The 26801-nt window shown below is 36.3% G+C and overlaps 1 protein-coding gene across 2 annotated transcripts in view; it reads left to right on the top strand.

Annotated features, from left to right (window-relative positions):
• MNAT1 (MNAT1 component of CDK activating kinase) overlaps positions 1–26801 on the top strand; it is a 210183-nt gene that overhangs the window by 48689 nt on the left and 134693 nt on the right. For both annotated transcript variants that reach the window (XM_080807629.1, XM_080807630.1), the window contains exons 2-3: positions 14825–14977; positions 17202–17275. In XM_080807629.1, coding sequence (XP_080663755.1) covers positions 14825–14977; positions 17202–17275 — 227 coding nt within the window. The remainder of the gene's footprint in view (positions 1–14824; positions 14978–17201; positions 17276–26801) is intronic.

Here is a 26801-nt window from a genome sequence, read left to right on the forward strand (position 1 = left end):
ACAAGTAGGCAGAGAGGCAGGCAGAGAGAGAGAGAGGAGGAAGCAGGCTCTCCGCTGAGCAGAAAGCCCGATGCGGGACTCGATCCCAGGACCCTGAGATCATGACCTGAGCCGAAGGCAGAGGCTTAACCCACTGAGCCACCCAGGTGCCCCTCTCCTAGATTTTCTTCTTAGAATTTTTCTTCCAAGAGTTTGTTATGTTTAGGTCATTGGTCATTTTTAGTTAATTTTTCTAGATAGTGTGAGGTAGCAGTCCAGTTTCATTCTTTTGCATATGGATATAACTTTGATTTTTTAAAATAATGAATTAATATTTTTAAGGTTGTAAGTTTTTTACAAATATTTCTGTTACATACTTTGTAAACATACCATTACAATTTATAAAATTTATAATTTTTTATCTGTATAATTAGTTGTAATAGGTGAAGAGTATTGCATAAGATAGCATATTACTCACTGGTGTTTTATGTAGAATGAGTAGTGAATTTTGCTTCACCTTAAGAACGTTTCAGAAAGCTATTTTGTATTTTGTTATAAAAATAATACTTCATATTTGAAGATAAAAGGGGCATTGTTAATATATAGACTATCTTTGGAATTAATTTCAAAACAGCAATGAGCAAGTGTGAAGAAATAGGTGATTTTATCTTAAATTCTTGAAAATAAACAGTGGGTTTTTTTGTTTGTTTTGTTTTGGGTTTTTTGGTTTTTGTTTGTTTGTTTGTTTGTTTTTTAAAGATTTTGTTTATTTATTTGACAGAGAGAGATCACAAGTAGGCAGAGAGGCAGGCAGAGAGAGGTGGGGGGAAGCAGGCTCCCCGCTGAACAAGGAGCCCGATGCGGGGCTCCATCCCAGGACCCTGAGACCATGACCTGAGCCGAAGGCAGAGGCTTAACCGAGCCACCCAGGTGCCCTTGGCCTAGCTGTGGTATGTTTGAAAGAAACAAATCTTCAAAGTTTTGATAATGTAAACGCAGGCATCAGCCATAACCTTACTGAGGTTTTCTTCTTTATGCTGAGTTCTAACTACTTAGATATTTCCATCCTTAGTTTAGGCCTTTTATGAAAAAAAAAGTCTTAAATTCTGTTGGCTACATATATTTGAATAATTGGACAAATCACTAAGGTAGCTTTTATTAATGGAGTTAGATAACTTACCCTCTCCTAAAAACTCAAGAATACTTATCAAAAGTAATGCTTATTTGTATTCAATATTAAAATTTTTTTTTCAGGGGCGCCTGGGTGGCTCAGTGGGTTAAAGCCGCTGCCTTCGGCTCAGGTCATGATCCCAGCGTCCTGGGATCGAGCCCCGCATCGGGCTCTCTGCTCAGCAGGGAGCCTGCTTCCTCCCTTCTCTCTCTGCCTGCCTCTCTGCCTACTTGTGATCTGTCTGTCAAATAAATAAATAAAATCTTAAAAAAAAAATTTTTTTTTTTTCAGACAAACCACAAGAGACTCTTAATCTCACAACACAAACTGAGGGTTGCGTGGGGTGAGCAGGTAGGGAGAAGGTGGTGGGGTTATAGACATTGGGGAGGGTATGTGCTATGGTGATTACTGTGAAGTGCGTAAACCTGGCGAGTCACAGACCTGTACCCCTGGGGCTAATAATACATTATATGTTAATAAAAAATTTTAAAAAATTAATAAAAAGAAAAAAATTTAAAGAAAAAAAATTTTTTTAGATGTAATTGTTTTAATTTTACTTTTAACGGTTTTTGAGAACTACTTTCCCCATAAATCCTTGTCTTAGAATATGCTCTTGGTATCAGTGAAAATGGAAGAAATATGTACCAATTTTATAAAAATATGAGAATTCAGGATGTTGAAAATTGCTGGAAATTTAAATGATAAGTGGAGGGGTGCCTGGGTTGGTTAAGTGACTCTTGATTTCAGCTCAGGTCATGACCTCAGGGTTGTGAGATTGAGACTTGGATTGGGCTCTGTGCTGGTCATAGAGCCTGCTAAGATTCTTTCTCCCTCTCTCTCTGTGCCTGCCTCTCCACTGCTCTCATGCGCATGTGCATGCACTTTCTCTGTCTCTATCAAAAAAAAAGGTAAGTGGAAAATAATATTGTGTCTGGACAGTTTAGGAATTATTTGGTCAGATGGAAAGGACTTGATAAATGTAGAGATACAGCTAACAATTGAGTATTTACTATGTGCCAGACACTGGTTTAAGTTCTTTTATATATAATAACTGATTTCATTAAGTAGATTATTGGGTGGCCATTTGGTTTTTAAAAGGCTTGAGTTTTCTCTTTATTAGTGAAATTAAAAATAATTGTCTCTACTATTTAAAAAGTAAAAATCACTTACAAATTTAAAATATGATATGGGTTTTAAAACAATCTGAGGAATAGGTCTCAAGCTTATCTGTTATTTTATTAATTGAGTTTCTCTAGTGTTTATTGGATATTTAAAGTGATTAATTGAATGGGGCACCTGGGTGGTTCAGTGGGTTAAGCCGCTGCCTTCGGCTCAGGTCATGATCTCATAGTTCTGGGATCGAGTCCCGCATCTGGCTTTCTGCTCAACGGGGAGCCTGCTTCCCTCTCTCTCTCTCTCTGTTTACTTGTGATTTCTCTCTGTCAAATAAATAAAATCTCAAAAAAAAAAAGATTTAAAGTGATTAATTGAAAATGTTAATAAATGTTGAACAAACATTAGTGTACTTTGCTTTTCAGAAACAAAAATGTTAACATTATCATTGCTTTATAGACTTAATTTTTTAGAGCAGTTTTACATTTACAATAAGAATTGAGAAGGCAGTACCGAGATTTCTCATATACCCATTATCAACATCATTTATCAGAAATTATACTTTTTTTTTTTTAACCAAGAATGCACCTACATCGATACGTCATTATCATCCAGAGTCCATAGTTTACTTTAGGATTCACTCTTTTTTTTTTTTTTTTAAATATGTATTGCTTCAAGAATTTGTGTGTCATCCTTGCACAGGGGCCATGCTAATCTTCTCTATATCTTTCCAGTTTTAGTAGATGTGCTGCTGAATCGAGCACTAGGATTCACTCTTATTCTTACACATTCTTTGGGTTTGGACAAAAGTATAATGACATATATCCATCATTATAATGCCATATAGAGTATTTTAACTGCTGTAAAAATCTTCTGTTCCTCTTTCTCCCCGCTGCCAGCCACAATCCCTGATCTTATTGTCTTGAATTTTGCTTATTTTAGAATGTCATATAGTTGGAATCTTATACTGGGTAGGCTTTTCAGATTGACTTTTTTCAGTTAGTAACATACATTTAAGTCTTTTCATGGTTTGATAGCTCTTTTCTTTCTAGTCCTGAATAATATTTTATCATCTGGATATACTACAGTTTATGTATCCATTCAGCTACTGAAGGACATCTGGGTAGCTTCCAGGTTTTGGCAATTACGAATAAAGCTGGTATTAACACCATGTGCAATTTTTTGTGTAGACATAAGTTTCTACCTCCTTTGGGGGTAAGTACCAAGGAGCATAATTGCTGTATGGTAAGAGTATGCTTTATTTCCTTACTGATTTTCCACTTGCTGGATCTGTCAGTTTTTGACAGAAGAGTGTGAAAGTCTCAAATATAATTGTGAATCCTTTTATTTCTCTTTGCAGTTCTGTCAGTTTTTGCCTCACATTTTGACACTCTGTTGTTAGGTGCATGTACATTAAAGATTGTTCTCTTCTTAGAACATTGACCATATTATTATTATGTAATGCCCTGCTTTATTCCTGATAACTACTTACCCTGAAGTCTCCTGTGTCTGAAATTACTCCTGCTTTCTTTTGATTAGTGTTAGCATAGTATATTTTTCTCCACTTGTTTACTTTTAAAGTGTCTTTCTATTTAAAGTGGGTTTCTTGTAGATAACATATAGTTGGGCCTTGTTTTTTAATCTACTCTGACAGTCTCTTTTGTTTTTAATTAAAAAAATTTATTTATTTATTTTTTTATAGGTCATAGTATCTTTAAATTTAAATTCAGTTAATTAACATATAATTAATTAACAATCATTAATTAACATATAATGTATTGTTTCAGAGGTAGAGTTCAGTGATTTATTCATCTTATATAATGCACAGAGCTCATTACATCACAAGCCCTCCTTAATGTCCGTTACCCAGTTATCCCATCCCCTCCCCATCCCCACCCCCAGCTACCCTTGGTTTCTTTCCCGTGATTAAGAGTCATACAGTTTGTCTCCCTCTCTGATTTTGTCTTGTTTTAGTTTTCCCTTTCTTCCCCTATGTTTTATTTCTTAAAACCCACATATGGGTGATATCATATGATAGTCTTTCTCTGATTGACTTATTTTGCTTAGCATTATACCCTTTAGTTCCACCCATGTCATTGCAAATGGCAAGATTTCATATCTTTGATGGCTGAGTAGTATTCCATTACACACACACACACACACACACACACACAGTTCTTTATCTATTAATCTGTCAAAGGGTATCTGGGCTCTTTCCATAGTTGGGCTATTGTGGACATTGCTGCTATAAACATTCGGGTTCACGTGCCCCTTCAGATCACTACATTTGTGTCCTTGGGGTAGGGTAAATATCCAGTAGTGCCATTGCTGGATTGTAGGGTAGCTCTATTTTCAACTTTTTGAGGAACCTCCATACTGTTTTCCAGAGTGGCTACACCAGCTTGCATTTCTACCAACAGTGTAAGAGGTTTCCCCTTTCTCTGTATCCTCCCCAACATCTGTCTTTTCGTGACTTGTTAATTTTAGCCATTCTGACTGGTGTAAGGTGGTATCTTATTGAGGTTTTGATTTGTATTTCCCTGATGTTGAGTGACGTTGAGCATTTTTTCATGTGTCTGTTGGTTATTTGGATGTCTTCTTTGGAGAAATGTCTGTTCATGTCTTCTGCCCATTTCTTGACTGGATTATTTGTTCTTTGGGTGTTGAGTTTGATAAGTTCTTTATAGATCTTGATATTAGCCCATTATCTCATGTGTCATTTGTAAATATCTTCTCCCATTCTGTCAACTGCCTTGGTTTTGTCAACTGTTTCCTTTGCTGTGTGAAAGCTTTTTATCTTGAAGTCCCAGTAGTTCATTTTTTGCCTTTGTTTTCCTTGTCTTTGGAGAAGTGTCTAGCCAGAAATTGCTGTAGCTCAGGTCACAGGGGTTGCTGCCTGTGTTCTCCTCTAGGATTTTGATAGATTCCTGTCTCACATTTAGATCTTTCATCCATTTTGAGTCTGCTTTTATGTATGGTGTAAGGAAATGGTCCATTTTCATTCTTCTGCATGTGACTGTCTAGTTTCCCCAACACCATTTGTTGAAGAGACTGTCTTTTTTTTCCATTGGATAACCTTTCCTGCTTTGTTGAAGATTAGTTGACCATAGAGTTGAGGGTCCATTTCTGGGTTCTCTATTCTGTTCCATTAATCTGTGTGTCTGTTTTTGTGCCTGTACCATACTGTCTTGATGATCACGGCTTTGTAATAGGGCTTGATGTCCAGAATTGTGATGCCACAAGTTTTGGTTTTCTTTTTTAACATTCCTTTGGCTATTCATGGCCTTTTCTTGTTCCATACACATTTTAGGATTATTTGTTCCAGCTCTGTGAAAAAAGTTGATGGTATTTTGGTTGGGATTGCATTGAATGTGTAGATTGCTCTAGGTAGCATGGACATTTTAATGGTATTTGTTCTTCCAATTCATGAGCATGGAACGCTTTTCTATTTCTTTGTGTCTTCCTCCGTTTCTCTCATGAGCGTTTTGCCTATTTGGTTAGGTTTATGCCTAGGTATCTTATGGTTTTGTGTGTAATTGTAAGTGGGATCGACTCCTTAATTTCTCTTTTTTCTGTCTCATTGTTAGTGTATAGAAATGCAACTGATGTCTGTGCATTGATTTTGTACCTTGTGGCATCAGTTTTGTTTTGTTTTTTTTAAGATTTTTATTTATTTATTTGACAGACAGAGATCACAAGTAGGCAGAGAGGCAGGCAGAGAGAGAGGAAGGGAAGCAGGCTTCCTGCTGAGCAGAGAGCCAGATGCGGGGTTTGATCCCAGTATCTTGGGATCATGACCTGAGCCGAAGGCAGAGGCTTTAACCCACTGAGCCACCCAGGCACTCCATGTGGCATCAGTTTTAACAAGATGTATGCAGATGTGCCTGTGAAATGAGACCTGCAGCTTCTGTCATAGGCACTAAGAGCTGTGTAGGTGGGGTGTGCAATTTTAACAAGGTACAACTGAGGTTTCTGTAGGGACTGGTGCGCCACTATGGCCACCAGAACGGAGGACCCATAAAGCTGGTTGGGAGATGTTGTGATGGCAAGGTTTGCACAGGTCTTCTGGGAGAGGGAACCCAGAGCACCTGGAATGATGGAAGCATGACTGGAAAGGGCCATCTGCTGAAGCATGAGAAGGTTGGTCTTGGTGTAATCAAGTTATGTAGTGAGTGTTGGCCCACTTGTTCCTGTAGGTGGTTGTGTGTTTATGCTTAGGGGCAGCAGAGGGAAAAGGTGCTTGATAGCTCCTTTGTTCCTGGCAGGGGTCTTCCTGTGATCCCTACTCCTCCAGGATACCTCTGAGATGAGTAAATAGCTCTTCCTCCTGTATGCCACCCATTTTTCAAACTGCTTATTCTACACCATATCTCCATGAGCTCTTTGTTGTGCTGTCTTTTTTAGGGTGGCAACTCAGTTTGCTGTTCCCTCTGGTCTGTCCCAGAACCAAGCTTGCTGATTTTTGAAATTTCAGGTTTTAGGTCCCTGTGGTTTTAAGAACTCAGGTGGGGCACCTGGCTGGCTCAGTTGGAAGAACATGAGACTCCTGATCTTGGGGTCTTGAGTTTGAGCCCCATGTTGGGTGTACAGACTACTAAAAGAAATAAATAAAACTTAAAAATAGAAAAGAACATATGGAAGTTGACTCCTGTTGTTTTCAAAACCAAATATTATGGGACTTTGTCTTCCTGGTGCAGGCTCCCTGATGTGACAGTCTGTTTCTCACTTTTCTTTCTGTGGGCAGTGCCTTCTAACCCAGATGTCAGCAGTCATTTTGGCTCCCCATCATGTCTCTGTCCTTCCTATCCTCTTTGCTGTGGCCTCTTCTCTACCTTTAGTTGTGGAGTTTGTTCTGCCAGTCTTAGGGTTGTTTTCTGGGTTATTTATGTTGATATGAGTGTTACTTAGTTGTATTCATGGGAAGAGGTGACCTTAGGGTCCTCTTACTCCACCATCTTCCCAGCCTCTGCCTGTTGTGGTTCTGAATGAGTATTTTATGTGATTCCATTTTCTCTTTCTTAGCATATCAGTCTTACTTTTTTTTTTTTTTTCAATTTTTGATAGTAGCTGCCTTAGAGTTTGCAATAATACATTTACAGCTAATCCAAATCCGCTTTCACATAACACTATACTACTGGTGAGAGTCTTGTAATAACAAAATAATTCCAGTTTTTTTATATTATTGCTGTTGTTCATTACACTTATATATAATCATACATTGACACATATATATGTGTCTGCACATAATGTATATATGTAAGCTTACATAATCAAATATGTTGTTGCCATTTTTGTTTTGAACTAAATATTATTTGTTAGATTAAGAATAATGAAGTTACTATTTTACCTTGATTTATTTCTTCTTCTTCTTTTTTTTTAAGATTTTATTTATTTATTTGACAGACAGAGATTACAAGTAGGCAGAGAGGCAGGCAGTGAGAGAGAGAGGAGGAAGCAAGCTCCCTGCTGAACAGAGAGCTTGATGTGGGGCTCGATCCCAGGACCCTGGGATCATGACCTGAGCTGAAGGCAGAGCCTTTAACTCACTGAGCCACCCAGGCACCCAAGTTGAATGTAATTCTTATCTTTGTTCTTTTATAAGTGAGGTATTTTTCCCTCCTGTCTTTCATCATTTTTTTCTTTATCTCTAATTTTCTGTAATTTGGTAATGATCTGTCTGGAGTTTTTTTGTTTTGTTTTGTTTTGTTTTTTGGTATATGTCTTCCTTGGTGTTCTCTGAGCTTTTTGGATCTATGGTTTGGTGTCTGTTGTTAATACAGTGGAAATCTTCAGTTGTTTCAAATATTTCTTTGCCTTTCTTCTCCTTGTGGTATTCCAGTTGCACATACCTTACACTTTTTGTAGTTCTGTAGTCCTTGGATATTCTCTTTGTTCAATCTTTTTCTCTGGTTTTCAGATTTCGAGGATTCTGTTTGTATATTTTTTTGCTCAAAGATTATTTCCTCAGCTGTGTCCAGTCTACTAATAAGGCCGTCAAAGTCATTCTGCATCCCTGTTTACATGCTCACCTGTTCTTGCATCTTGTCTACTTCATTTGTTAGAACCCTTAACATATTAGTTATAGTTGCCTTATGTTTCTAGTTTGGTAATTCTAACATCCCTGTCATGTCTGTTCTGAATTTGCTCTGTGTCTTCCAATTGTGTTCTTTCGCCTTTTGGTATGGCTTGTAAGTTTTTCTTGATAGCTAGATGTGATATATAGTGTAAAAGGAATTTTTCTAAGTAGGCTTTTAGTAATGTTGTGGTGAGATATTATGGGGAGGGCAGTGGTCTATATTCTTGTGATTGGATTTCAGGATTTTAGTGAGACTATGCTTCTGGACTGTGCAGTTCACAAGTGTCTCAAAGTTGTTTTTTCTCCCTCCTAGTTAGGTGTACTGGATGGCTAGAATTGGCTACCTTCTCCCAGTTTAGTTAGGCTCCGGTAATAACCCAACTGGTTAGGCTTTGGTTAAGTAATTTCACCTGAGAGCAGGCCGTACTGAGAAGACTAGAGTGCACTGGTGTATTTCAAAATGGTTCATTTCTATACCTCCCTCTTCACAATCAAGTTGTCATTGTATTTCTTGATAAATAAAGCTTTATTGATCACATATAACTTGGTTCTCATTTTGGTCTCAGTACCTTAATTACTAAGGACTCCCTGAGAGCTTTTATTTATAAATATCATATGTTATTATTTACCATATTGGACATTAAAATTGAGAAAATTTGAAAATATTTATTCATCAAAAATTATAAACATATTACCTATTAATATAAGTATTTTATAAAGTACATTTTCTAAAACAAAAATTTTGGGATAGCATTTTTTACATTTTTGCAAATTCCTTTGTTTAAGGTTAAGAGAAAACAGCTAGATTGTGATATTTGCTTCTGTAGTGATCTATATTGTTACATGTTATTTCCATTGAAATACATGGAGATGATATGGCCTCCCATAGATACGTAGTTGAAAAATGGAGGAACCTGTTGATAGCTTTTCAGATAATATAAATATTCTTTGGTCTACTTAGGTAAATTTTTATTTAGTTCCTTTGAATCATTGTGAAAGTAAAGGGGATGTCTTACTTAGTGTAGGACCTGCTTTTCTGGATATTCGTAGTACTAACTGAATTTACCCTTAGCTTTCCCAAGGTAGACTTATAGTAATGGTCCCTATAAAGATACTTCCTGGCTTGGTATATGGCAAGTTGTTTTCTTTAAATTCTCCAAAGCTCTGAATGTTCTTGGTGGTCATGTTGTGTTCCTTTACTATTCATATAATTGTTTATCAGGTCTCCCAATGTACAGTATTATTTCTGAGGCCCTTCATAAAGTTAGCTAGAGGACTTTCAATTTCTAACTGACCTTCACTCTGTTTCTTCAACAGATTTGAAGGGGCATTGAGCCTCTGCAAAACTTGAATCTCAGCATCCAATACTATAACCTCCACACACTTTTTGGCTATTCTAGGTCAAAACTGTTCATCAGTGGCAACAAGAATGGGTTCAGAAGAGTAAAGTCCACATATTTTAGGAAATACTCCACTTAGGATAGTGCATTTGGAACAGTCATTGGCTTGGAGCATTTGGAGTGTGATGTGTTAATGTTTGCTGGCCTAGAATGTGCAGTATAATTTGTTGGGCTATTGCTTATTGGCTGAGAGCTTATGATAGTATTCAGAATATATCTTTATTATAGAGTTTTATTTTTTCTTTCTATTTCGATCACTGTATTATGAACCCTTATGCACAAAGTTTGTGTTATTTTCTCTGTATCCTTAATAGAGAGAAAGATACTGGTTTTGGATATATTGAGTTTGAGGTAACTTTTTTCTAAATAAAAAAATGTACCCGTGGGATATCAAAGAAGAATTGTGCAGTAGGCAGTGTCTAATAGGAAGTCAGGAAAGATATTTGGGCTGGAGGTAGATACTGGGGATTATTACTTAGGTTACTTAGGTTATGGTAAAAGTTTTGAGTAAGGATAAGATTGAAAGAGAAAATGTGGAATGTGAAGCAGACCATGGTCACTTCTTGCTAGTTATATGATTGTAAGTCAGTTATTTGACTTTGTAGTGCTCAGTGACCTTATCTGTAGGGTAAGGAAAATCATAAAGATCCCTAATACATGTTATCTTTCTGACTTCCTTCATACTTTTCCATCCTTTTTCTAGAAAATATATACAGTGTTGTTCAAGAAAGCATTTAAATTTGGGTTAGGAGTTTACGGACACGAGGGCCAAAAGGGAAATTAGATGTATTCCATGGTCCTTGCTATCTGTAAGGAGGATACAAATCCACTTTTTGCTGTGGGGGGTGGGTGCTCATGTTTTCTTGGCACAGCTATACTAAATTACTAGCTTTTTCCTTTTCCCCTGTATATAGCTCTGTTTTTCTGGCTCAAAATGGGCTTAAACATAATATTTGAATTTTTGCATTGTATTATTTGCTTTTTAGATGTAAATTGCCATGCTAAATGGTAATAGCCAACAGAAGATCAAATAGTTATTAATTTTGAGTTCTAAGACAGTGGAAAAAATGGGTTTACATAATTTCTTTCTTTTTAATTTTGAGAGTAAATTTTATTCCCCAAAGTCTATGAGGGGAAATTTATAATGTTTTATAATGTTTTAACACTTGCAGTTCCAGGCCATCCCTTCTGTTTTTATGGATGAATTCTTTGTTTGGTATCTTGAAACACTATGTTGCAGTAGTTTTTGTCCTTAAGCTTTGGAATAGATAGATTATGAATTCCCTTTTAGGTATAAAGTGATACATACCAGTGTAACCCTAGGTTACAAAAACGTTATTTACTGGTCTTAGAACATTTAGGTAGCATATTTTGAGAGAAAAAATTACCTTAATTAATATGTAGCTCCTACCCTGTAGAGTTCAGTACACATGAGTTTATGGAATAATTTATTACAGGGAAAATTTTTTCTTTAACAGAAGTTATTACTTGTTTATCTTTCAAGACCATAAACTTCTTTTAATTTAACTTAATTTAATTTAATTTATTTTTTGAGAGAGAGTGCATGCACATGAGGAGGCGGGACTAGTGGGGCTGGCAGAAGGAGAAGGCAAGGAGCCCCAAGTGGGGCTTTATCCTAGGACTCTGGGATCATGACCTGAACTGAAGGCAGACTCTAAACTGAGTACGCCAAGACCGCAGACTTCTGTTTTGAGTTGTTTCAGGAAGCCAATGAGTGAAAGAAGAATGGAAAGTCCTGATAAAACTAGATGACTTCAAAGACAGTCTTTAAATATAAAATGTGTAATTATTTACCTTTTTTAAGTCAGCTAATCTATTTTAATAGGCATTGAAATTCTGCATGAAATAATAATTCCTTTTGAAAAAGAAAAGCAAGTAAGTCAGTTAAAAAATCTTGACAAAGGAATATAAGCAGTTAAATCTTCATATAAGAAAACAAAATCTAAAAATACGTTGTTTAGAATGAGAAGAAGGTGGGCACCATTCTGGTTTTTTAAAACAAGAGAAAACCATAATGATATCTTTGAGAGTGGGTAATGACTAAGGATTTCGGCTTTTCCAGCAAATTTTCCTGTGCTCTGGAAAATACCAGATTTTGTATGAAAAACTTTCTTGCACTCTTGGAGGCCAGAGATTGTCCATATGCTGCTGTTTTGGTTGCTCTGTTGCCAGATGCAATGAATTAGCAATTATTAACTTTTTCTTTTGTTCTTTTTTTATATAACTAATCTTTGTGTAAGTACTTTATAAGTATATATTTTATAAATATGTAGAAAAATTGGTCATATAAACTCTAAAAGTAGTATGTTAGTTGTGGGAAGTGAGATAGAGAATAGAATGAAGTAGAGCTTTAAGTTTTTTTCTCTGTGTGCTTATATATTTGAGCTCAAGAAAAGAGTTATTCTTATAGCAGTTAAATCAGAAAGGCAGAAAGTTGTATAGGAAAATAAATTATTTTAAAAATTCTTAAATACTGTTGAAATCCTTATGATTTAAAGCAGATTTTTAAAAAAGTAAAGATATAGAACTGATTGTGGAAACAAATAATATATCTAATATACAGTATAACTTTTGGAAATACCTTAGTGTTCTGTATTGCCTTGTTTTAAAAAAATTTTTTTTAAAAGATTTTATTTGTTTATTTGAGAAAGAGAGAGAGAGAGAATGAGTGGTGGGGAGAGCAGGGAGAGAAAAGAGAGAAGCAGACTCCTTGCTGAGCAGGAAACTTGATCCCAGGACCTGGAGGTCATGACCTCAGCTTAACTGACTGAGCCACCCAGGTGCCCCTGTATTGCCTCGTTAAATGAATTATCAACTGAATCTACTCTCCAAGACCTTGAAATATAGAATACTATTTGTGGTTTGATATTTTTGAGTATTTTTGGTGGCTTCCTGCTTATACATACCTTTAATCAGTGTAGTTTTATTTATTTATTTTTAAAAAGATTTCTTTATTTATTTTGAAGAGACAGAAGGAGTGGAAGGAATAGAGGGAGAGGAGAGAGAAAATCCTAAGATGACTCTGGCTTAGTGCAGAGCCCAGCTTGGGGCTCAATCCCATGACCTTGAGATCATGACCTGATTTGAAACAGAGTCAGAGGTTCAACTGACTGAGGCACGCAGGCATCTCTAGTCAGTGTAGTTTTAAAGTATGCTCATTTTCAACTTCTATAGTTAGATTTCATTTTCTCTACCCACAAAGATTAGGGGAAATGCACCATTCCCAATCTTCTGAATCCTGAAATGAATTTTCTGGGGTTTTGTTGATCTTGATAATGACAACTGTGATCTGTGTTCTCTTAGGATTTTTTTTTTTCCTTTCTAATATTTGGTGGCACTGTTAAGATAGAAACATGCAGAGGTAAATGTTATTATTTTACTATAGCCAACCTTAAAAATTCTTATTTCCTTGTGTCCCCTTATTCATTAGATTTTCTCTTTTCACCTCTTATATTCATTTTAAAATTATGTATAGTTTTTTGAGTACTTACTATCTGTCAGGCACTGGGGCTAGAGAACAGATAGGCCAGATTCCTGCTCTCATGCAGTGTAAATACATCCTCCATCTTCATAAAGGTTACAGAAAATCAGCACATAAATAAATAATTTCAGGGCACCTGGGTGGCTCAGTTGGTTAAGCATCTGCCTTTGGCTCAGGTCATGATCCTGGCTGGGGTCCTGGGATCAAGTCCCCTGTTGGGCTCACTGCTCTGTGGAAAGCCTGCTTCTTCCTCAGCGCCTCTCTCTGTTTCTCATGAACGAATGAATGAATGGGTGAGTGAATGCATAAATAAAACCTTAAAAAAAATTTCAAATAATGCTAAGAAAACAGTGATTAGAACCTTGTAGCCCTCATGTATGTGGAGTTGGGGAAGATTACAACTAGAGGACTGACTGTATATCAGAATGTTTAAATATTAGTTAAGAATTAAGCTACACCCTTGGCATAGTCTTGAGTTCCCATGCTTTCTACTTACTTCCCAGGGCTGCAACCTCAAGACCCAGAGGCTGAAGGAACTGTTATTTTCTTATAGCCAGGCTTTCTACTTTTTAGTCTGATTAGTAGCATGGATATCTTGGGACAGGGCAAGGATGGTTGAGTGGTGAGGACCTATCAAAAACAGTGTGAACTGATCCTGTCAAATCCCTTGGAATCCAGTATAGAGAAGCTAACCTCTCTAGGTCCTTGTTTTTCCAACTTAAGACTTCAGGAAATTCTATACTCTTTCCCAAATTGTACTTCCCAAGAAGAAAGGAGGGAATGCAGTTCTTCTGGTGGATTTGGGGCAGCCAACTTTAACTGATTAAAACTTTCATAAGAGACCATTCCTTCTATGATTTCTCAGAGCAGAAGCTGTGGTGATTTTTTCCCTTTATCCATAGATATTGGGGTACCATCAGTTCCTTCTCCTTTGGCCTGGGGCGGGGCAGGGTAGGGAAGCCCTCTTTCAGCTAGCACCTCTCCCTTGTAATTCCTGTTTGTTCAGTTGCTTACTGTACTTTCAAAAAAAAAAACAAACCAAAAAACCTCAAGACAAAAAAACAACTTCCTTATAAGGCTGAAAGAGAAAAAAAAAAGTCTTTGTTTTAGTGATTGTAGTCTGCCGAGGGCTTTAAAGTGTAACCTTTCTTTGGTAGAGGCCTTTGGTAGAGGCCTTTCTTGCTTAGATCTAAGAGTATTGCTGGACTGAAAATGGAGGTGACCACAGACCATTATTTTACATGCCTCTTTGACTTTTCCCTATCCTGCTACCTCTGAATCTGCCTAGCCCCCAACTCAGTTGTTTTAATTTGCAAATTTATTTAATTTGTAAAATGGAACTGGCATCATTTGGATACCTGTATCTAAAAACTAAGCTCCAAATGTAAATAAATACTATCTAAAAGTTTTTTTGTGTGTGAGAATTTTATGTAGCAATGATTAATTTTCCTATCTCTGCTCCCCTGCCAGAAAAACACACCCAAACAAAAAACTACCAAAACAACAAAAATGGTAAAGTATATTCAAAATTGTTCTGGATTTGAGTATTGGCTTAAAGGTTACCTTGTATTTTCTCCTTACAGATGTGAAAGTTGTGTGGATTTACTGTTTATGAGAGGAGCTGGAAACTGTCCTGAATGTGGCACTCCACTTCGAAAGAGCAACTTCAGGGTACAACTCTTTGAAGATCCTACTGTGGACAAGGAGGTTGAGATTCGGAAAAAAGTCCTAAAAATGTAATTGTTATTGTTTGACTGATTCAGTATACAAAGAGGACTTTCAGTATTATTTCAATAATTGCTATAATTATTTACTGATGGAAAGATGGAAATATGGACAGTTAGGCAAGTGAATAATTATAAATTCATCTATGCATTTGTTAAACAGAAATTTATTAAGTATTTAGAGAATATCTAGCCTTGGTTAGAGAAGAGTAGATCATTTTGATTGATAGCTTTACAATTTGTTTATTTACTGTTTGTTTTTTAATTTAGTTAAATACATATTGAGTACTTTCTGTGTGCAAATGCTGTGTAATGCATATTAGTCACTGGGTACAAAATGAGTAAAATAGCTATGAACCTTGCCCTCATAAGGCTTTCAGTATAGTAGTATAGGATTGCATGGAGATAGATAATAAAGCAGGCAAACTAAACAACTGCGTGTTTATAAATTGAGAAGAATATTATAAAGTTAGTGACTGAGTGTTGGTTGGGTCACTGATACCAGGCAGGGCCTCTGGAGGTATTTAAGTTGAGATTTGAAGTCTGTTAGAGAAAATAATGTTACTGGGGCGCCTGGGTGGCTCAGTGGGTTAAAGCCTCTGCCTTCAGCTCAGGTTATGATCTCAGGGTCCTGGGATCGAGCCCCGCATCGGGCTCTCTGCTTGTCAGGGAGCCTGCTTCCTCCTCTCTCTCTGCCTGCCTCTCTGCCTACTTGTGATCTCTCTGCCAAATAAATAAATAAAATCTTAAAAAAAAAAAGAAAATAATGTTACCTATAATTTGTTTTCATATATGTGTGTATGTACATAATATATTTTTTATAGTATCTTTTTCATTTATAATTTAGTTTTTACTCTTTTTTAAAGATTTTGTTTATTTATTTGAGAGCGAATAAGAGAGCATACAAGCAGGGAGAGGGGCAGGGGGAAAGGGAGAGGGACAGACTCCCCACTGAGCAGGGAGCCAGATGCAGGGCTTTATCCCAAGATCGCAGGATCACAACCTGAGCCGAAGGCATTTGCTTAAGTGACTGAGCCACCCAGATGCCCCTAGTTTTTACTGTTTGTGTGAATAGTTTTGGGTTTTATTTGATCTGTCCTTTTATTAAAAGTCACCTTATTATTTTTGAAGTTTAATGAATTAATATATAAATTTAATGTATTATTATATTTTTGGTGGTATATGTTTCAACCTAGATCACCAATGTTTTAAAGATTTGTTTATTTACTTTGGAGAGAAAGAGTGAAAGAATGCTAGCAGAAGTGGGAGGGGCCGGGGGAGGGAGAGAGAATCTCATGTAGGCTCTCTGCTCAGCGAGAAGCTTGATGTGGGTCTCGATCTCACGACCCTGGGATTGTGATCTGAACCAAAAGCAAGAATTGGACCCCCAACCAACTACGCCACCCATGTGCCCTGTAGGTCGCCAGTGTTTTAGCAGCATCTTTCTAGGTATTTAACCTGTGTTACTTTATCGATGTCCCAGGCTGCTCTTTTATTATATGTATTGCTTCTGGGAAATAGTCTCTTTTGTTTTTTATTTCTTTCTTAAAGATTTTATTTATTTATTTGAGAGAGAGCGAGAGCATGAGAGAGCTAAGAGAGAGAAAGAGAAAGAAAGCACAAGCAGGGGGTGGGGTAGAGGGAGAAGCAGACTTCCTGCCCAGCAAGGAGCCTGATGTGGGACTCAGTTGCAGGTCCTGGGATCATGACCTGAGCTGAAGGCAGGTGCTTAATCGACTGAGCCACCCAGGTGCCCTAGATAGTCTCTTTTATGTTTATTTATTTTTATTGATCCCTTGTCATTTTCTTATTCTTCACAAGGACATTACAGTATTTACAGAATTTCCTGATCTGGTATTCTTCAGACCATTATTGTCATGAAAAATAGGAAGGTGTTTTTTGAATTAATTTTTAGGGTTCTGAAAATTAGCAAATCTATTTATAAGAGTAAATTGGGCCCCTCGTTTCTTTTTCTTTCTTTTCCCTAAGTTTTAGAAGGATTTAACATATTTTATCATCCTTTCTTGATTCTGTTCCTTCTCTATAATCGTAAGAATTTAAGAACAACATTCTTGGTCTAGTTATAAACATGGTGTCAAGAAAACAGTGTTTTACACAGTAAACAATAAACTATCCTTTTCTATATATCATGAATAAAATATGTAAAAAGAAATCAATTAGATAATATTGAAAGCAAGAGATATGTAATATGTTGAAATTTTTTCTTCTATTGAAGATACAATAAAAGAGAAGAAGACTTTCCTAGTCTAAGAGAATATAATGATTTCCTGGAAGAAGTGGAAGAAATTGGTATGTTTTTTGATTCTTGTGTTTTTGATATGCTACCCTGTGTGCTTTTATCTTTTACATGCCTAAAAGATAAACATCTCACACAAAATCTCTAATAAGTTTTGTTGTGATAGCTGATGTTTTACCTCTTTACTTTCTGTTGTACTTAATCATGTTTGTTAAATTGAAGCCATACTTAAGTAATAAACGTTTTGTCTCAGGAAAAATAGTATCACTTTTATTCCCCCGAGATTTTATTTATTTATTTGAGAGAGAGAGAGCACAAGTCGGGGAGTGGCAAAGAGGGAGAGGCAGGTTCCCTGCTGAGCAGAGAGCCTGACTTGGGGCTCGATCCCAGGACCTCGGGATCATGACCTGAACCAAAGGAAAACACTTAACCAACTGAGCCACCCAGGTGCCACAATAGTATCAGTTTATAGATGAGAATAAAGGCTGTATTTGTATATATCATCTATATGTTCAGGAGGTATTAGAGTAAACACAAGGAAAAAGTACACAGATTTTTTAAAAATAGGATTTCTGTTATCTGTGTATGATGACTAAAGCCATATTTTTTTTATCATTTATGTCTCTGTGCATACAGTAGTTTGAAAATAGTTAGAAGCAATTGACTATTGAAGTGGCATTCTTTTATTAGTATTGTTCTAGAATCAGAGGCTAGAGTAATCTTAGTGCCTTTTCTTTCTTTTGTGATTAGTTGGAAGGATACATTCATCAAAAGAAAGAATTATTTTTGCTTTTTTTTTTCCTTAAAGATTTTATTCATTTATTTGACAGAGAGAGACTCAGTGAAAGAGGGAACATAACAGGGGGAGTGGGAGAGGGAGAAGCAGGCTTCCCGCAGAGCAGGGAGCCTAATGCTGGGCTCGATCTCAGGACCCCGGGATCAGGACCTGAGCTGAAGGCAGATGCTTAACGACTGAGCCACCCAAGTGCCCCTATTTTCACTTTCTTATGTAAGATTTCACAGATGTTAAAAAGCCTGGAAGTTGTTATACATCAATTTAAAAAATTAATTTTTTTATAGCTGCCATAATTATTATTACTCAATACAGGTTTGGAAATGATACAGAAATTACAGATTGTGGAAATAAGAATGAGACTTAGAGAATTAAACAAATCATCTTTTTTCTTCTTCTCGAGACTTAGAGAGTTAAACAAATCATCATCTTTCTTCTTCTCTCAAACCTGGTAACCAAGCTGTATTTATGTTGTTTCATGTTTAAAATATGAATATAACAGATTGATTGTTCATTAGAAGATTTATATAGAGAAATGGAGTATTCTGATGCCTTTAACTTCTTTACTAACAGAAAAATCCAGACTTCTTTTTATTTCAACTGTTATGGAAACTTTTCTAAAATATCTAAGTTCATTTGTTATGTAATAGCAAATATCATGTACAGAATATAACTTAACCTTTTTGTGGAATCTTTTAGTGCCTTGGAGCCATTGTTTTTTCATTCTAATTGTATTGATTGCACTTTATGTGTAATCTTAGCAACCATCAGTGGCTTGGATTTTAGTTGAAAAAGTAGAATGGTAGAATTGGGAGTGCTAAGGCAAAGTAGAAAAGTTATGATCTCAACTGAGAAGATAAACTGAAAGAATTCTGTAAGAACTGGGCAAGGGTAGAATTCTGGCTGTACAGATATTAATATTAAGTATAGGACAGGCACTTGGATAGTAGCAGGAAGAAATCCAGCTCGCATTTATTCTAAAGGCAATGTGATTAGTTAAGAGTCTGGTCAGGCAACAAAGAGAAAGGAGATTATAGATGTCACAGAGCAAGGTGTACTACATGGTTACAAGTCCAAGCAGGCAGGTAGGATGGTTACCCTAAAGAAATCAATGGACAAAGAAGGTGGGGAAGGGAGGCGGGGAGCTTGATTCTAGAATAAAGTTCTGGCTGAGCCATTAGTTTTAAACATATATATTTTTGTATGGGATGAATTAGTTGGAAGGTATGAACAACTGGGGACCCATAGGTAAGACCATGTTTATGTCCAGAAGCAGGAGCCAGGATTGACAAGTAAGAGAAAGACTGGCTATTACAGCTGTACCATATGTAATTCTTCCCTTACCAGATAAGAAAACTGTCTTGGAGCATTTAATTTGAATGTGATTCTGCTGTCATGTATATTCATGGACTGTCTTCAGTTGCAGTTATGTTGAAGCTTTCTTAACCTACCTCCACTGAATTGACGTATTGGGGTAACTGACATTTCCCAGTCCTTCCATAAAATACACTGATTGAAGCCCAAAACATAATGAATACATGATGAACCTTGTTCATTAGAAGATGTCCTCAGTTCATCTCTGTACTTCTCTTCAGTTCATTTGTATACTGAGAGTTGTTTGCATTGGTAACCAGGCCTTATTTATTTATACTTGTAATTATGTAGTTTAATTAAGTAGTTTATATGGTTGGGGGAAAAAAGTACACAAGTGAAGGTTTCTGCTTTAGAAAATGGAAACTGAACAATATAGATGACAAGTATGGTTTATATAAGAAAGATGCAGTTAAAGAAACTAAAGACTGGACATTGGCTATATGTCATTTAGCCAATTAGTCAGTTAGAGAAGGACTGTATACTTACTATATATGTTTTAAGTTAAAGTATTTAAGGAGTGTGTATGTGTGTTGCCCTCCCTTAACAGACTTTTGTAAGTGATCAGCTACTAATCTTTTTTTTTTTTTTTAAAGATTTTATTTATTTATTTATTTAACAGAAAGAGAGAGAGAGAGAGAGAGAGAACACAAGCAGGGGAAGCAGGAGATGGAGAAGCAGGCTTCCCTCCAAGCAGGAAGCCTGATGTAGGGCCTGATCCCAGGACTCTGGGATCATGACCTGAGCCGAAGGCAGACATTTAACAACTGAGCCACCCAGGTGTCCCAGCTACTAATCTTGATCATGCTGGATAAAGAGCCGTTCTGATTGTATTTGAAGATATTGATGAAGTTCGGGGTCTAGCCTCTTGGACTTAGACTTTATTTTCTTTATTTTCAGCAAATATTAATTGTTCTATGTGAACTACTTTACTTGCAGGGCAGACTCTAAAGAGGAAAAATAATTATGTAAACTAATAACTATAATATAATGTGAAGGTAGTATAGGCATTTATAAAGTGTTATGGGAATACTGATAACAATTCAACATTGGGAAATAGAAGTATAGTTTGATCAGAGAAGAGGTCATATTTGAATTTGACCTTAAAAGATGAAATAGGAGTTTACCAGGTGGGAAGAGGATGGAAGAACATTTCTAGCAAAAGACAAAATTACAGAGATAGAGGGTATTGAATATATTAGAGAATGAGCAAGTAATGTTATAAGTAAGTAGAACATGGGGAATGACTAGAAATGAGGCTTGAGAAACAGACTAGATCTGAGTTAATGAGAGCTTTGCAAACTGAGCTGTCAGGGTAAGATTTTATTCTATGGTTAATAGTGAGTCAGCAGGATAGTGTGGTAGTGATGTGGATTATTGACGGGTGAGCTTTGAGTTTGGGAAACATTTTTAAGCAATTACATTACAGCAATTTGGATAAGAAATAATGAGAGCTAACTTTAGTCACAGGGATATAATGAGAGTAGGTAGTAAGGGGGTAGAGTAGATAAAGGGGATGTTTTAGACAGAATATTCAAGGACTAATTTGATATAGGTGGTGAGGTAGAGCAGGCAGGGATGAGTTAAAATTGATGATCTTACGCAGTAGTATAGTATTAATCAAGAAAATAAAAGCTGGAGAATAGGCAGTATTTTTTATTGTTTCGTTGGGTAGAGAGTGAAGCAATGATGGAAAGACTAGTTTTAGCACTTTTAACTTTTGTTAGGGTGTGGCCCCACCACTTAGTTGTGTGTATTTGTTTTAATTGTTATGGTATAAATAAAACTTCCTTTTAAAATCTTGTTTCAGTAGCTATCTGCTCTGTGTTTTAGTCATGATTTCAAAGATGATTAATTCAATGTCCGTTATATCTGTATTGGCTATCTCTGTTAATCAGAAGTATAAAATGTTAATTTAATGAGCACCTGCTAAGTGCCAGACTATGCTATATTCATATTATCTCGCATAATTTTCACAACTCTGAGAGAGGCACTTTTATTCCTTATTTTGCATATGGAGAAGAGGTAAAGGGAGCTTAGGTGTTGTACTCAGGATTACATTGCTAGTAAATAATGGAACCAAATTTTGAACATGGGTTTTTCTGACTCTCAGAGCCCATGAAAGTGCTTGCTAGTCTCAGAGTAGTTACTAGTCCGTGTCTAGAACATGGGATGGTAATTGGGGAAACAGTAGGAGATGAAGGAAAAAGAGGTAGATTGGGGCCATATTTTGAAGGACCTTAAAGAAGATTGAACTCAGTTATAAAGGTCGAAGTGTGCTATTGAAGATGCTTAGGCCTAGAGTGAGAGGAATAGAGTTGGTAGAGAGGCTAAGGAGTCAGTGTTTGAGGATTTAGAAGTTGGGGATTGGTCATTTGGTTAAATAAATTTCATTTTGAATCCTTTCGATGTCACAAATATAAAAATTTTAAGATACTGTAATTTTGAATAATGGCATAAAAATTATAATAGAAGGGGCACACATGAAGATGAACTTTCTTACAGCATTAACAGTAAGCTCCTTTCTATGGTTATGACAATCTAAACATAAAAATTCTTGTTTCCTTTTGGCCCCAGGGCTTATCTCAAAGGTTTGTTCTTAGTTTCATAATAAATAGATTATTCTTTTGGTTCAGGGTATGCTTATTTTGAAAGGGTGAGAAAGTCCTAAGGGCTCTAATTATAAATTCTGGATGTCAAAAAGACTTCAGAATTGTACTTAAATAACATTAAATCTTTCAGAAAATACAATAGGTTTTTTGTTGCCTTTTAATACTTGACTAAAGGCAGGTCAACATCTGAGCTATACCAGCAGCCAGATAAAGGGGCAGATGATTGTTACAGAAAATTATCTTGTATTCTTTTTTCTTCAAGACTATTATACGAACCTGAACCATTATGGCATGAATGAAGCTTGCTTCATCTGAAAAGTTTTTAAGATAGTACTTTACTTTTTAAAAAAACATATTTTTTCTTCTTTTTAAGGGAAGCAATTTGTATTATTTGTGATTATAAATTTTATTGTTATTACCTTGGCTTTCCAAATGGAAAAAATGAAATAAATTGGTTATTTCAGTTTTATTGGGATTGATTATAAAGTTTTTAATAAGCATGAGAGAAAATTGTATACAGATGAATTTCACTTAGGTTTCAACTTTACCTATTTCTGGGTTCTACTTAATAGAAATCTTAGATCAGTAGTACACTGTCCAGCTTGCTGATAAAACTTTGTGTTTTCTTTAACTGCTCTAAATATTCTATTAGAGTTCAATATAGGATATCAGTGTGATTACCTTTACTTCTCAGATTTATAACCAAAAGAAACCAAGATAATTTTTTTCTTGTACTTTGTATCTGTTTGCTTTGCCATTCTATAGAATTCAATTCTGTAATTATATTCAATTCTGTAATTATAAAGTCCATTTTAATCTGTAATTATAAAGGTAATTATAAACATTAGCATTGGTTTATTTTTTCCTCTTGTGGTAATTCCACAAGTATTTCTTGAGCTCTTACTAGAGCTTTTTAAAAGACTTTGTTTTTTAGAGCAGTTTTAGAGTCATAGCAAAATTAAGTGGAAAGTACAGAGTTCCATATACCTTCTACCCTACACATGCACAGACTTCCCTGCTATCAGCATCCCCCCACCAGAGTGGTAAATTTGTTGTAATTGATGAGCCTGTATTGACATATCATTATTGCTCAAAGACCATAGTTTATATGAGAGTTGTACATGTTGTACATTTTATGGGTTTGAACAAATATATAATGACACGTATCCACGCTAATGGTATTGTAAAGAATAGTTTTATTGCCCTAAAATTCCTCTGTGCTCTGCCTTTTTGTCCCTTCTTCCTCCCCTAACTTCTGGCAACCATTGATCTTTTTCTGTTTTTGTAGATTTACCTTTTTTTAGACTGTCATGTAGTTGGAATCATACAGTATGTAGCCTTCTCAAATCGGCTTCTTTGACTTAGCAGAAATAACACATTTATGGTTCCTCCTTGTCTTTTCATGATTTGATAGTTTATTTCATTTTAGTGCTGAATAATATTTCATTGTCTGGATGTACCACAGTTTATCCATTAACCTATTGAAGGACATGTTGGTTGCTTCCATGCTTTGGCAATTGTGAATAAAGCTGCTGTAAACATTTGTATACAGGTTTTGTGTGGACAGTTTTAGTTCCTTTGGATTAATACCAAGGAGTGTGATTGTTGGATAAAATGGTAAGAGTATGTTTAATTTTTTAAGTAAGACACTGTCTTCCAAAGTGTTCTGTCATTTTGCATTCCTGTTGGAATGAGCAAGAGTTCTTGTTCCTCCACATCCATGTCAGCATTTGTTGTTGTCAGTGTATTGGATTATGGTCATTTTAATGGGTATGTACTGGAAATTTTTTATTGAAGTATTGGGAGTGATAAAGATGAATCAGACCTAGAATCTGCCCTCAGCTGATACTGTTAGGTCAAATAGATACGTACATTGAAAATAATTTTATAGGGTAGAAAATGGGTAAGTGCCACCAGTGTGATATTAAACAATATATTGTGGGCATTCAGGGATGGAGAGATTGTACCTGCAAAGTGAGTTATAAAGAAGAGTTGGTGCTTAAAATGGATATAGAATGCTGAGGCAGATATGGATATCCATAGTTCTGGGTTGAGGTTGATACTAAGATATGGGTACTCTGGGAGCAATATGACCACAGTTTGGAAGTAGGTAAGTGTGGAGCCTGTGCAGGTGCAGAAGAAGAGCTGAACTGTGCTAGCGGTGTTTTTCTGGCATTGAGAGGAACAATACAACTAGTATTGTAGGTAGAAGTTCAGGCTTTGGAATCAGATAGTTTGTGTTAAAATCCTGGTTACAACATTTACTGGCTGCATAACTTGGGTGTAGGTATTTAATGTCTTTAAACCTTATCTGTAAAGTGTGAATAATAGAAGTACCTATCTCATAAGGTTATTGGGAGGATTAAGTGATGTATTTAGGCCAGATGCTGGACATAGTGCCTGTCATATGTACTTCACAGATACTTGGTACACAGTGTAGAGTGTATTCTTCAAGCAAAATTTTGAAGAGATCACTTCAAGCAGACAAATGAAGCAAAGCCTCTCTGGGTGGAATTGCTTAGTCTTTCTTCCCGTTGGTTCTTGAAGAGGCTCTGAGGAATCTGCAGAACTCAGAATAGAGAGGGAAAAGCATTAGATTTTCCTTTTTCAAGGCATTGTGGACACAGAAGCAATGAGTGAACTGAGTGACTAAATGACATAATCAGTACTTTGTTTTAGTAGGGTTAATTGGTTAAAAGGAAGGACAGTTTTTTTCTTTATTTCTTTAATAAATATTTCTTCAACAGCTAGCACAGTGCTAGATATTATTTAATGCATGAAGCAGGGTAATTTTAGTTCTGCCCTGTTGTCACTTGATCATATAGTGTCCTACATTATTACTTAAGTTTATGTGTTTTGGGGTGATCTCCCTAATGAGAGATCTTTAGTCTTTGAAAATAGGAAATTCTTTGTATGCTCACAGCACCTGTGTTGGGACCCGAATAGATAATCATTGAGTTCTTGTCTCCTTTCCTCACTTTTTTCCTTATGTCTGGATAATACAGAGATTGTATAAAATATGGACTTTGAGTGCAAGAGAAAGTGTAAGTAAAGAATGCTGTGGGGATGCTTGGGTGGCTCAGTGGGTTGGGCCTCTGCCTTTGGCTCAGGTCGTAGTCTCGGGGTCCTGGGATCGAGCCCTGCATAAGGGCTCTCTGCTCAGTGGGGAGCCTGCTTTCCCCTCTCTCTCTGCCTACTTGTGATTTCTCTCTCTGTAAAATAAATAAATAAAATCTTAAAAAAAAGAACACTGTGTATGTGTATACATATTATATGTAGTAGAAAGAGATTTTTGTATAAGCTGTAAATAATGTTTTCAGCATTTATAAGAGAAGGAAGTTCTAGTTAGGGAAGTTGGGGAGAATTTTATAGAAAAGGTAGTTTTTGGGTAGACATTTAAAGATTGGGTATAATCTCAGTAGTAAGAATGGGGATCAGGCATTCCAACAGAATGGTGTGATCAAAGGAACTGGAATAGGAAATGTAGGGGACGTTTGGGAAATGCAGACTGTCTGCTTTCAAGAGAGGTCTTTGTTTAGGAGAGAGAAAAAATAGTTATAGCTAGATTGTGAAGGGTTCTGAATTCTAAAAGTGTTTGCTTTTTTTTTTTTTTTCTAGTAAAAGGGGGAAATGCAGAAGGGAGGAGAGGACTATAGGATGGTAGAGGTGCACGATGATTAGAGGTGTGCTTCAGAAATATTAGTGTGACTCCATTGTATGTTATGAATTGGGTTAGAGTGTAGGATCAGATGCAAAGATTCTGGAGATAGGAAGTTAAGTCAGAGATTATTATAAATGATCTGGGAGAAATACCATCTGGCTTGGTATATTGTCAGGGCACTTTGAGAATAAGGGCAGCTTTAAAGAGATTTTGGTGGTAGCATCTGCTCTTTGTAGAATGCAAAGGAGAGGGGGTCAGATGAAGATGTTAAATCTTGGTGTCTTAGTATGATAATCATTATAACAGATTAAGGTTTTACAAGGAGGAACAAATTTGGAGATAATTATGTGTTTAGCTTTCGGAAATGCACTTTGAAATAGTGTCAGCGTTTCCTGGCATTTATTTGGTTGAAGCTATGGAAAGTGATGAGATTGCCCAAAGAATAGAGAGGGAAGGAAAGAGGGCAAAAGCCAGAATCATACAGATTACGTAGAGACTAAGAAGAACCAGAGATGGAAACAAGAAGGAATTGTTGGAGTAGTAGGAGACAGATCAGGGAATGTATTAAATTAGTCAAGAGAAGAAAGTGCCTAAGGAAAAATAAGTGATCGATATTGTTAAGTGGGCATAGATACTGAGGATGATAGAAGTTATAAAAGATGATTGGCAGAGAAAGACAACTATCATATGATCTCCCTGATATGAGGAAGTGGAGATGCAACGTGGGGGGTTTGGGGGGTAGGAAAAGAATAAATGAAACAAGATGGGATCAGGAGGGAGACAAACCATAAGTGACTCTTAATCTCACAAAACAAACTGAGGGTTGCTGGGGGTCAGGGGGTAGGGAGAGGGTAGTGGGGTTATGGACATTGGGGAGGGTATGTGCTATGGTGAGTGCTGTGAAGTGTGTAAACCTGGCGATTCACAGACCTGTACCCCTGGGGATAAAAATACATTATATGTTTATAAAAAAATAAAAAAATTAATAAAGTAAAAAAAAAAGATGATTGGATTTGGTGGCTCAATAGATGACCTGTTAAATATAAGGAGTCAATTGTTAGTGATTGGCAAAGATAGCAGAATCACACTCCATTTACAAGTGGGTCACAGTTGACTTTCTAAGGGCAGTTGGTAGTTTTGAG

Source organism: Martes martes (assembly GCF_963455335.1).
Source record: "Martes martes genome assembly, chromosome: 7".
NCBI lineage: Eukaryota > Metazoa > Chordata > Mammalia > Carnivora > Mustelidae > Martes > Martes martes.